The sequence below is a fragment of the Mesoplodon mirus genome (assembly GCF_964341445.2).
Source record: "Mesoplodon mirus genome assembly, chromosome: 9".
NCBI lineage: Eukaryota > Metazoa > Chordata > Mammalia > Artiodactyla > Ziphiidae > Mesoplodon > Mesoplodon mirus.
The window spans coordinates 38,726,885-38,739,683 of record NC_138985.1 but is presented as its reverse complement, the minus strand read 5'-3'; the positions used below and the strand labels follow the sequence as shown (position 1 = coordinate 38,739,683).

The 12,799-nt window shown below is 40.7% G+C and overlaps 1 protein-coding gene across 1 annotated transcript in view; it reads left to right on the top strand.

Annotated features, from left to right (window-relative positions):
* The window catches only part of ELAPOR2 (endosome-lysosome associated apoptosis and autophagy regulator family member 2), a 179,458-nt gene that overhangs the window by 120,373 nt on the left and 46,286 nt on the right, over positions 1-12,799 (top strand). Inside the window, exon 9 of the mRNA XM_082632908.1 lies at positions 11,655-11,835. Within this exon, the coding sequence (XP_082489034.1) occupies positions 11,655-11,835 (181 nt within the window). The remainder of the gene's footprint in view (positions 1-11,654; positions 11,836-12,799) is intronic.

Here is a 12,799-nt window from a genome sequence, read left to right as displayed (position 1 = left end):
AATGATTAGAAGTACATCTATTACTTTTAATTAGAACAGTAACTCTAACAGCTTTTAAGTGACAAGGAGTTATGAAGTAAGATCTTGAATGCCCTACTATAATGGTCAAGTGAGGCCTATTTCTATTTGGAAAATATACGTAGAGAGCCATTAAGGTGGGTTGAAAGTAACCTGGAATAATGTTTCTTTAACTAAACTTTTCTTAGCTAAACTTTCCTTATTAATGAGTAAGGCAAATTAAATTTAGTTTATTTTATGTAATAGTCATTAATTCAGCATTACTGAAGCTTAAATGAATGAGATCCAGAATACAAATAGATCTTGATTTTGCTATAATGAAAGTATTCAAAATTCATATTTTTATTATGTCAGTGAGTAGTTTTTATTATGTCAGTGAATACAGTGACAAAATCTAGTTGACCTGGGCTTAAGGAAGTAAAGCCATATATTAAAATATATTAAATGTTGAATGCACAGAATACACACATATGCGCACACACACACGTATATGCACATGTGTACACCCACAGGCATATTGTGTACACACATACACACAAATTACGCTCTTTCTGTTGTGTCTGGGTAAACTCTGAACTTGTTCTTGGTATAGAACAAAACAGTGTACCAGCACACCATAAACTCAGACATTCTTTTTTTTTTTTTATTGGAGTGTAGTTGATTTACAATGCTGTGTTAGTTTCTGCTGTACAGCAGAATGAATCAGTTATACATATACATATATCCACTCTTTTTTTTAGATTCTTTTCCCATATGGGTAATTACAGAGTATTGAGTAGAGTTTCCTGTGCTGTACAGTAGGTCCTTATCAGTTATCTATTTTATATCAGTGATTCTTTAAAAACTGCTTTAAGACTTAATTCAAGAGAAATGTTCCTAGCTTCAGAAGTGAACAAAATGCAATGGGAACTTAATTAGATAACAGATATAGTGAAGAAGTGTGAATAACACATGTGCGTTTGAATTTTTTTCTATTTTTGTTTGTTTCGACATTTTCATTTGTTGTGGTTTCATCTTTTTAAGAGGTATGTTATTCTTGCTTGGAGTAGCCTGGTGATTTTCCAGTGGCTTAGTGATGTTTCCCAGGTTGTCCAACGACTGTGTTTTGGCTCTTTTTGTCCTATCATACTCTTTTTTTTTTTTTTTTTTTTGCGGTACGCGGGCCTCTCACTGTTGTGGCCTGTCCCATTGCAGAGCACAGGCTCCGGACGCACAGGTTCAGTGGCCATGGCTCACGGGCCCAGCCGCTCCACGGCATGTGGGATCTTCCCAGACCGGGGCACAAACCCGTGTCCCCTGCATCGGCAGGCAGACTCTCAACCACTGTGCCACCAGGGAAGCCCTATCATACTCTTTTTGATCTTATTTTCCCCATGCTTGGAGAGGATCGTCAAGGGAAGTGGCTCTTTGAGGTATACAGACTTTGAACATTAAAATTTATACGACACAGGAACGTTCAAGTTTTTGAAGCTTCATTATTTGATTGCTTCCTGCCTCTAGGAGACATTTTTAAGGAAAATTTAAATTGGTAACTGGAACCATTCTAATCCTGATTAAGGGACTCATTTACATCATGAAAAATGTGAAATGCGTACTCATTCACGCATTTATTCAGTGAATCTTTACGGAGCGTTGGTTATAAACAGAGTTGCTGAGTGATGAGAGCAGGGCCATGTAAGGATAGGGAGAAGAAGATACACGTCTCCATAGATGGTAGAGCAGTGGTTGTCCACTTTCAGAATCTGAGCATCAGACTCACCTGGAGGTTCCTGTCTCAGATTTTCTGTTTCAGTAGATCTGGGGCAGGGCCTGAGAATGTACATTTCTAAGAAGTTCCCAGGTAATTCTGATTCTGCGGGTCCAAGATCTCAGCAATTTGAGAACTACTGGTCTAGACTTTAGAGGAAGAGGTAGTCTGTCAAAGAAAATGAATTATTACTTCCAATTGTTATTAGTGCAGGGAAGTCTGAGTTTTTTTGGGGGGGCTCTGATCAAATCAGGGAAGGCTTCAGAGCTGTGTAAAACCTGGGCAAGGGCATGGGAGGAGAGCATTTCTGCAGGAGGAAGCAGGATGGTGAAGACCTTACGTGGGAGGGAGCCTGAGTGTGACTAGAATATGAGGATATGAGCAGGGAGTTGCCCTGAACGCCACAGGCTAGTGCTAGAGTAGGCATGCTTTCATAGTAGTGAGTTAGCTTGGAAATTTTACATATATTTTGTTTTCTAAAGGTTGCGTAGAACCCACTTTTTACCTGTGTTGCATGAGGTACCCCCATATGGTTACATACAAGCACGTGCACAGATTCAGTGCTTGAGATTTGAGCCCAAAAGAATGTTGACCCGTGATAATGGGCAAGTATTCTTCAAGAGAGGGCATCTTTTTTTTTTTTTTGCGTTACGCGGGCCCCTCACTGCCGTGGCCTCTCCCGTTGCGGAGCACAGGCTCAGCGGTCATGGCTCACGGGCCCAGCCGCTCCGCGGCATGTGGGATCTTCCCAGACCGGGGCACGAACCCGTGTCCCCTGCATTGGCAGGCGAACTTTCAACCACTGTGCCACCAGGGAAGCCCGAGAGGGCATCTTTTAATATTAACAAGATATTTGATGGAGCTTCTCCCGATGGATGATCTCCGTATGGATAAGCTCTCTCTATGGGTAAGACAGAGAACTGTGGACCCAATGATATGGTTAAGTTGGATATATGGCTAACCCAAGAACTATATGTAAAATGTTTGATTTTATAATTGGATGGCAGCTAGGAGAATAGTTGATCTGGACTAGCAGTATAGTTGTTATATATTTGCCATAGGAAGATAAATTTAACAAAGTATTTCTATATACCCTAACTCATACCAAGAAGAATATGAATTCACATAACTTATTTTCATCATATTATTGAAAAATCCTTAACTTGCATGAAGACATTAGGGTTAAGTATACCAAATAGTAAATTTATAAAGCTGGGTCAGGAAGATCTCTGTGCTTGAAAAATGAGCTCAAATTAGTAAAATCAAATTTTATTTGTGTCAAAGAAAGTCTCAGATATAAAAGTATTTTAAAAAGAGAAAACATTAAATTGCCAAAAAGATTTATAAGAGAATCCAGGCTTTAGAAGACCCTGCTCAGAAAATTAAAAAATACAGCAGATATTTAAAGGGGAAAAACCTTCCAAGAATATAAAAATTGAAAATTGGGTTTTCATTTAAGCTGTTTTTTTAAAATTTTTATTTTATATTGGAATATAGTTGATTTAAAATTTTGTGTTAGTTTCAGGTGTACAGAAAAGTGATTCAGTTATACATATACATGTCTCAATTCTTTTCCAAATTCTTTTCCCATTTAGGTTATTATAGAATATTGAGCAGAGTTCCCTGTTCTACAGTGTAGGGCCTTGTTGGTTACCTATTTTACATATAGTACTCTGTGTATGTTAATCCCAAGCTCCCAATTTATCCCTGCCACTTTTCCCCTTTGGTAACCATAAGTTGGTTTTCTGCATATGTAACTCTATTTGTTTTGTAAATAGGTTCATTTATACCATTTATTAAGATTCCACATATAAGTGATATCATGATATTTGGCTTTCTCTGTCTGACTTACTTCTCTTAGTATGATCATCTCCAGGTGCATTCATGTTGCTGCAAATGACATTATTTCATTAGTTTTCATGGTGGAGTAACATTCCCTTCTGTATCTGTACCACGTCTTCTTTATCCATCTGTCCATGGACATTTTGGTTGCTTGCAGGTCCCGGCTATTGTACATAGTACTGCAGTGAAGGTTGGAGTGCAAGTGTGTTTTCGAATTATGGCTTTCACCAGAGAGACGCGCAAGAGTGAGATGGCCAGATCATAGGGTAGTTCTATTTTTAGTTTCTTAAGGAAGCTCCATAGTGTTCTCCATAGTGGCTGTACCAATTTACAGCCTCACCAACAGCGTGGGAGGGTTCCCTTTTCTCCACATCTCTCCAGCAATTTTTGTCCCTAGACTTTTAAATGATGGCCATTCTGATTGGTGCCAAGTAATACCTCGTTTTTTTTTTTTTTTTTTTGCGGTACGCGGGCCTCTCACTGTTGGGGCCCCTCCCGTTGAGGAGCACAGGCTCCGGACGCGCAGGCTCAGCGGCCATGGCTCACGGGCCCAGCCACTCCGCGGCACGTGGGATCTTCCCGGACTGGGGCACGAACCCGTGTCCCCTGCATCGGCAGGTGGACTCTCAACCACTGCGCCACCAGGGAAGCCCCCCTCGTTGTTGTTTTGATTTGCATTTTTCTACTATTAAGCGATGCTGAGCATCTTTCCATGTGCTTGTTTGCTTTTTTTTTTTTTTTGAATCAGTGTGTGGGAAATTTACCTTTTGAAGTTGGCTTCTTGAAAGTCTACCCTTTTACGAATTCTCTTTCGAGTACTACCCCAGGACGTTTGTTGAAGGCAGGTATCATTTAGAGCTCCACAGGCCTTGTGAATGTCAAGTGCCCATAAGCACCGGTTTTAAAGTTGTAGTTATGGGAAACGACCACAAGGTAGCAGCATTTCTTCATGCCAAACTCGGGTTCCTGGGGTAACCAGAGGCTTGGTGAAAGTCCTGTTCCAGGGTTGTAAAGGAGAGTGGAGTGTGGTACAACAGACACCCAATGGCTTGTGTTTCTTTACATCTTCCCCCTTCCACTACAACCCCCGGACCAATCCCAACCCCTGAAAAAAATGTGCAGATTGCTTTCATCCATGGGGGCAGCGACTCTAAGGAAGGAGGCTGGAGATGGGCACCTCAGCATCAGGAGACGTGGGGACCAGGTGACTTTTCAGTGCTCTTCCGGCCCAGGCAGTCCACAGTTCTTTGGTTGCACTAGGCGTGGCATAGCTGTAGGAAGGTCTGCCTGGATCTGGAGATTGTGGACCCATCCAGAGGGGACCAGGCACTACAGGTCCAAGGGGAGCTCCTTTGCTGGCACATCCTTCCCTGCTTCCTCAGCCCCATGAGAGTCCAGCCTTGGGAACCAAGGCTACTGAGGCTCCAGAGCTGTGAACCAGCCCGGATTTCCAAGGCCTGAGGGGAATATAATAGGCATTCTTTTTTTTTTTCTTAATTTTTAGATCATATTGGAGTATAGTTGATTTACAGTGTTCTGTTAGTTTCTCCTGTACAGCAAAGTGAATCAGTTATACATATACATTTATCTATCTTTTTCAGGTTCTTTTCCCATATAGGTTATTACAGAATATTGTGTAGAGTTCCCTGTGCTATACAGTCTGTCCTTGTTGATTATCCATTTTATATATATAGTAGTGTGTGTATGATAATCTCAAACTCCTAACAATTCTCTTGTTCATCATATCAACAGAGGTTGTCTTATATCTGCCTGTAAAAGTCAGGGGGTTAAGGTAGTTTTGTAAAGGAGTCAGCAACTTACAGAAAAGCTTAAGGTTTTATTTATCTTGGGTACCAAAACTAGACAGAGTAACTTTTTTTGGTCTGTTTTATTTCAGGGTAAAAAGTGGTCCCTCCTACCCTTACCACTCTTGGATGCAATACATGTTTCCTTTTAATGGTGGCAAAGCAAGGTGTCAGTTTTGCTTCTGTACTTGGGGATGATTAGAAAATTTAATGAATTTTAAAAATACTTTTCAGAATTGGAGTGGGGGAAGGCAGGGCAGGAGTCTCTTGACTAATGTGACTGGGAAATCATTGCAGAGCGAAGAGTTTTATCAAGACTTTCTCTTGCTCTTCTCGCTGATATTCTGAGCTCAGTTTGATTTCCTTCTCAGGTCGGTTCTTTGCTCTGGTGCCAGATACCCCCTGACATCTCTACCCAAACCACTGTCACCGTCACAACGTTTTATAGGAGGGCTGACCGGAGTTTCCGGAAAGACTCTGGCCCTGCTTGAATCACGAGCCCATCTCAGACCAGCCATTCTGTCCAGTACCCGTGAGCTACTCTGGTTGGACAGCTTAGTTCACCTTCTAATCCCTATGGCTGGGGAGGCCAGACCATATCCCAGTTCCTTTCAGCATCACACAAGTCAATTCCTAAAGAGAGATAGATGGTGTCTGTTACCACAGTAAAACGAGAGTGACCCTGTACAGGTTCACAGAACACGTCCACTCTTAAATAAGGTAGCTCTGGCAAGATTGTCTTGAAATACTGGGAATTCCCACGTAATTTTATACATACCTCTCTTGATACTTACATGGTGATCATAGTTTGCTAGTGTTTTGGTATGAGATCACTTTATTGCAAATACTTGTAAAGATGACTCTTTCCTTCACCGGAGCCTCTGCTTCCTGTAGACAGAAACATGTTCTTAATCATTAAAAACAATCTTGAGGCCCAGTAGAGTACCTGGAATGCAGAAGGTAGTGAATCATCTTTTGAATAAATTAGTGAATGAGAGAACTGGTGAGTGAATGTATGATTAACACGTTTAGAGTGTTGTGTTCTGTCCTTGGTAGAGGCTTGGGGAAATTTTCACAAAATGAGAAGAATCTAGAGAAAAGAGGCCAGGATGTTAAACTATTTCATATGAAGTATGGTTGAAGTTTCTGGGAATGTTTTTTCAGCTTGGAAGAAAGACACCGCCGGATGGAGGAATCATGATTACCTTGCTGGTGTTTGCTAGTTGTCCCAAAGAGATCTGATCTCTTTCCTTTGAATAACCATGACATTTCATGTTGGACATGATGATGGTGACAATAGTCATAGAAATAGTAGTGATGGTATCAACAGCAGAAGCAGCTGCCCTTTACATATTTATCCGCATGCTTGCTCTGTGTGTGTGTGTGTGTGTGTGTGTGTGTGTGTATGTGTATTCACACATTGCCGCCAGTTCTTTTTTTCAACAGCTATGTAATTAGACATTAGTATACCCAGTTTGCAAACAAGGAAGCTGAGGCTTGATGAGGTTAAGTAACTTCCCTAAGGTCATAGCTACTCATAGCTATGTCTTAAGGCTGGAATTCTAACCCAACTCTGTTTCCAAATCTGATGCTTTTGTATGCTTTTTGTATATTTTTCTTTTTATATTAGAGCAGGTTGTGAATCTGTCTTATTAAACTGTAACCTCCTTCAGAGCAAACAATTTGTCTTATTAATATTTAAACTTCCTATAATGCTTTCTTCTACACGTAGTAGATACTTAATAAGAATTTCCCAAATAATAAGTTTAAGCATTTGAAGGGAAGTCTTAGAAAAAAAAGAAATAGACGTTTCTTTGTTATCCCATAAGGCAAAATTTGGTTTATCAGGCAAACTTAAAGAAGATAAATTTCAGTTGTATGCAATGATGTTCTGACAACCAGAGTTGCCCAGTTCTGGAACGGCATGTTTTGTTAAATTGGAAACTTCCTGGCAAAGCTAGAGAGTGCCTGGTAGGGAAGGTTGTTTTAGAAGGAAGCCTTCTTGAGAGGAGACAGCCGACCATGGAACTTCTTCATCTCTGAGTCCAGGAAATTGTTGGATCATAAAGGGTTTGCTAGTGTTTTTGTATCAGATTATGTAGTACTTTCTTTGCCCTTTAATTAACTTCAGTATTACAAATTATTTCAAGTGCTCAGTGTCTGTAACACAGTCCTTCTGAGTTATAAAGCAGAAGTAAGATGGAGGGGACATTAAAAAAATAGGGTATAGGGCTTCCCTGGTGGCACAGTGGTTGAGGGTCCGCCTGCTGATGCAGGGGACACGAGTTCATGCCCCAGTCCGGGAAGATCCCACATGCCGCGGAGCGGGCTGGGCCCGTGAGCCATGGCCGCTGAGCCTGTGCGTCCGGAGCCTGTGCTCCGCAACGGGAGAGGCCACAAAAGTGAGAGGCCCGCGTACCGCAAAAAAAAAAAAAAAAGAGTATAAAGGGGTATGGGTTTTAGATCAGCCTTTCTTCCTATATGATTTAAGCAAGTGGAATGTACTTGGAGCCTGTGGTTCTTAATTAGGATGATAGGAAACAACATGGCATTTCTCAGTGACTAGGAATTTCTGAATTTATTTTATTTTATAAATTTATTTATTTGTTTATTTTTGGCTGTGTTGCATCTTCATTGCTACACGTGGGCTTTCTCTAGTTGCGGTGCGTGGGCTTCTTATTGTGGTGGCTTCTCTTGTTGTGGAGCATGGGCTCTAGAACGCAGCCTCAGTAGTTGTGGCGCACGGGCTTAGTTGATCCGCAGCATGTGGGATCTTCCTGGACCAGGGCTCGAACCCGTGTCCCCCACATTGGCAGGTGGATTCTTAACCACTGTGCCACCAAGGAAGCCCCGAGATTTCTGAATTTAAAATAAAAATTTCATGACAGTCTTCTTTAAAAGCTTTTCTTAAAAGAAAGGTTTATTGAGATGTAATTCCCATACCATACAACTCATCCACTCACAGTGTCAATTTAGTGTTTTTTTATTATATTTAATTTTAGAACAGTTTCTTGCCTAAAGCCCCAGCTAGAACCTCCGGTGCAGTGTGTTTTTGTTTTTGTTTTTTCCCAGTACAATGTTAAATCCCCATGGTGTCTTCCACATAATGGAAGAAGAGGACCCAGACTTTTAAGCATTTAGAAAAGGGACAGGGAGGAAACCCCAGGGGAAAACAGAAAACAGCAGAGGCTTCATAGAAAAGGAATCCAAGTGAATGCTGCTATGTAGAAGGGTGGGCTGAGGACGTGCTTAGCACAGATGTGATGTTGAGCCTGGCTCTGAAGGAGGGGTCACACACAACTTGGCAGAATGGGGTGGTAATAACAAGAGAGACAAAGGATGAATGCCCGGTGATTTGCAGCTGGAAGAGGATTGAGGTTTGGGAGAGGCAGAGAGACAAGTGATAGCCTGCCTGACTGGGAATATCTGAGTTAGAACATCATGATGCACAGGGCTGTTAGGTTGAAGTGACAATCAGTAAACCCTTTGCAACAACATGTCATTTAGCTTAGATAAGCTCAGCCAGTCTACAAAGCCTTAGTGCGTTTGTGCAGCAACTTTCGAAGGAAGAAAGCTGGCAACCGTGGACAAACCCAGTCTCAAAATTTGTCTAAACTTCAGTCTTCCCAGTTTTGAATTTTATTTTTATGGGAAAACCAGCTTCCCATCAATACCCCCAGTGCATTTCTTTAAAACATATTTTACTCATGCTTATATATTTTAAATATACCTGGAGACTGTAGCTCTTCTGTAATCTTAATGGCAGTCTGCTCAGTTTTGCTCAATTAGGGTTTTGGTTTCATAAAGCATTTCCTAATTTTATCTCAACTTGCCAAAGAATGACTTGATTGTTGGTTTTTCACCTACACTGTGAGCCGTCTGGTGCTAAAGATCATTAATATTAATTGTTATCTTTCCCCAGTCAGCCAGACTTGAAAGCATCTGCCCCATTAGAAAGAGAGGCACAGAATCAATCTGCCATGTGAAGCAAGAGGCTCTGCAAAGAAAACTTTCACTGCAGAGCATTTGAAATTTGACTTTTCAACGTTTAAATGTTTAAAGGTGGTGCATATTTTCTAATTTTTAAACATGTACTGTGCTTGGATTGAAAATCATGTGGTTAGCCAATCTGTCAAAAATGTATTTGCATACTTTATTATTTTTACCTTCACTTGAGAGTATTTTTACTCTCCCTGGCTAGTGCTCCTTTACCATTTACTAGCTGTGTATGACTTCTGGGCAGGTATAAGAGGTCTTATCCGAAGTTTCCTCATTTATAAACTCGTGCGTAGTATAATTGAGCTCCTGAAGTGGTGGGGAAGATGGCATGGTGCCCCCAGGATGAACCGTTGATGCTCAGCCTCAGCACCATGCCCACTCCCACATGGGAGCCAACTTTTCCCAACAATGCAGTAGCTCACACATAACTCATTGCGATTTTAATTAATGTCAAAATAAATCAGCAAATCTGTGAATTGCCTAGCCTTGGAAATTTGTTTTCTATGCTTGTTAAGCCAGAACTTAAAAACGACAATCCCCCAAATGTAATGAGGTTTCATTTGCTTACGTTCTCTGAGTTTTACATGGCCTTTCTCAGAGGAATTGAGAGCCCCTGTTGGATACAGGACCTGTTTACTTTTTTCAGCTGTTTAGGAAACTCCAGCAGGAATAGCCATCATTTGGCAGATGGTGAGCGAGGCAGATGGGGGAAGTGGCTGGTTAAGCTGTATCATGATGTAGGCCATAAATGCAGAGAGAGAGAGTTGTAAAAAGAAAAAAAATGTTCTTTATACTGCTGTTGAGACTTCTACTTTTTAAACCGTGTTCTTAAGCAACCTTCATTAGATAAGGTAACCTGTTCTTCCATAAGGGAATATTTGAGAATGAAATCGAGTGGCTGTAAAGGCTCACTCTAGATGACTTCTTATTAACTGGAAATAACTATAGAGAATTGCCTTTAATTTTGGGTCTCCTGCTTCAATATTAGACTTATCATTGCAGAAGCTGTTGTAAAGGAGAAACAGTACTTGCAGCCGACCATATGTCTAACGAGGGAACTCTTTTTAAAAACGATATTAAGGGGCTTCCCTGGTGGCGCAGTGGTTGAGAGTCCGCCTGCCGATGCAGGGGACACGGGTTCGTGCCCCGGTCCGGGAGGATCCCGCGTGCCGCGGAGCGGCTGGGCCCGTGGGCCATGGCCGCTGGGCCTGCGCGTACGGAGCCTGTGCTCTGCAATGGGAGAGGCCACAACAGTGAGAGGCCCGCGTACCGCAAAAAAAAAAAAAAAACACACACACACACAAAAAAAAAACGATATTAAGTTATGAAAGAGTTGATTTTTCTCTTTGCATTTAGAATGGCTTTTATGTTTTTCACCGTGCATATAAATTTTGTTTTGAAATGGCTAACCCACTTAATGTTTCTGGTTCCAAAAGACAATGATTTTATAATCACAGTTTTCTGGGTTTGGCTGAGTTGTAGCTACTTAGTTGTATCTTGTTTTGTTTTTGGGGGTGTGCATGTGTGAGAGAGAGGAAAAGTTGAAAAGACTACCCTCCATGAAGGTAGAGGTGATCCTAATCCTGTTGTTTGGAGCACAGGTGACAGGGCCTAGAAACCTCAGGAGGAAATATTTTAGCTACAGCTCTTGTAGTCCAACATCAGGTTATTGGAAAAGACTCCAAGAGCATCTACCAGTGTTTATGAAATAACGGGATTGCAATGTGAAGCTAGAGATACTCTTTTAAAAAAATAACCGTTTTGTTTTGTGATCACTGTGTGCAAAGCATGATGATGTGTGTTGTAGAAAGGGGAAAGGAAGAGAGTAGTGGGGGTCTCAGCGTGAGAAAGGGAGTCTGCATAGAAACTTAGGGCAGTTAGGGAATAAAGTGAACAGTGGCTAGAAGAGTCAGGGCTGCAGGCATGTTCTGTATATTTCAGAGAGAAATTTCATGATGAGGCCATGCTGTGTATGACGGAAGGCCTCCTGCAGCTTAGTGTAAAAACATTTGGAGGTAATGGTCATTTCCCCACCGAAGTGTTTTTTTTTCTTTTTGTCTCATTTTGTTACTAAAGTTTTAGATTCTCTTCAGCTGGCCCTTCTATTCTATCACTGTTTGGACTTTACCTAGTCTTTACCATGTCAATTTAACATGTTTGTTATTGGAAGTTTAAAGCAAATAAAGCATGTTACATGACTTGCAAGCCTTTTTTTTTCTCCCCACCCCCCACCCCGCACCCAGACACAGATAATGTACAAGTGGATAGAGCCCAAAATCTGCCGGGAGGATCTCACAGATGCTATTAGGTTGCCCCCTTCTGGAGAGAAGAAGGATTGTCCACCTTGCAACCCTGGATTTTATAACAATGGATCTTCTTCTTGCCATCCCTGCCCTCCTGGAACGTTTTCGGATGGAACAAAGGGTACGTGATATCAGTTGGTTCAAGAGTTGGACCTTGAGTAAAATAAACTTGTTGGACCACATTGACATTGTCCTGAATTGTTTTTAAGGAGAAATTTTAAAAACACATAATTTTCTTATCTCACAGACTGAAGAAGAGTTAAGAAATATAAGGGAATTGTGAGACTGCAGTAGCTTATTCAACATAGCATAAGGATAGTTTTTAATGGCATTTTGTGTAACACACAACCTCTTAATGGGATGATGCTTTGGATATTTATAAGAAAATTCCACCAGTTTAAGTGATTATGGATAAGCGCTCTTTTTCCAGTGTGTGTGCACACATATATTGATACAAGCATAAAATACTTCTATTCAACTGGAATAATCACATTTTATGCTATAATAATAGCAAAAATTGATTATTTTGATCAGATAGCAATTAAAATAGCTCCTAAGTAGATTGTTTCAAAGTGTACATTTGGGAAAAATTTAGTACTTACCAAACAATAATAAAGTGGTTACGGAATTTGTTTTAGTTTTACTAGATAAAGATTACAGTGCATTTTTGTGGCAGGTATCTTACTTGAATATAGCTGTGCTGTATACTTAATGTCCAGAGCCTCTGAGAGCGTAAAAAGGACTCGAGAGTTGAATTGACTTGGGTTCAAATCCACTTGCTGCATGCTACTAATAGTGTCATTTAGCCACTAATTTGAATTCAATTTTCTCATTTGTAAAATTGCAGACAATAATATCTAGCTCGTCATCACTGAGCAGGTTATATAAAAATGTCTCCTCCAGTACTTTGGTACCAGGAAATGCTTGCTCAATGAACATTTTCTCTCTCTCCCCTTCTTTTACTGTTGTGATAATTCCAGGTGTCTTGGCTAAATAAAAAAAATGATTGTAAGAGACCCTTTTATTTAGTGTCATAGATGTTCATTTAAATTAGGTATATTTATAAATCTAACTCTTTCCACACC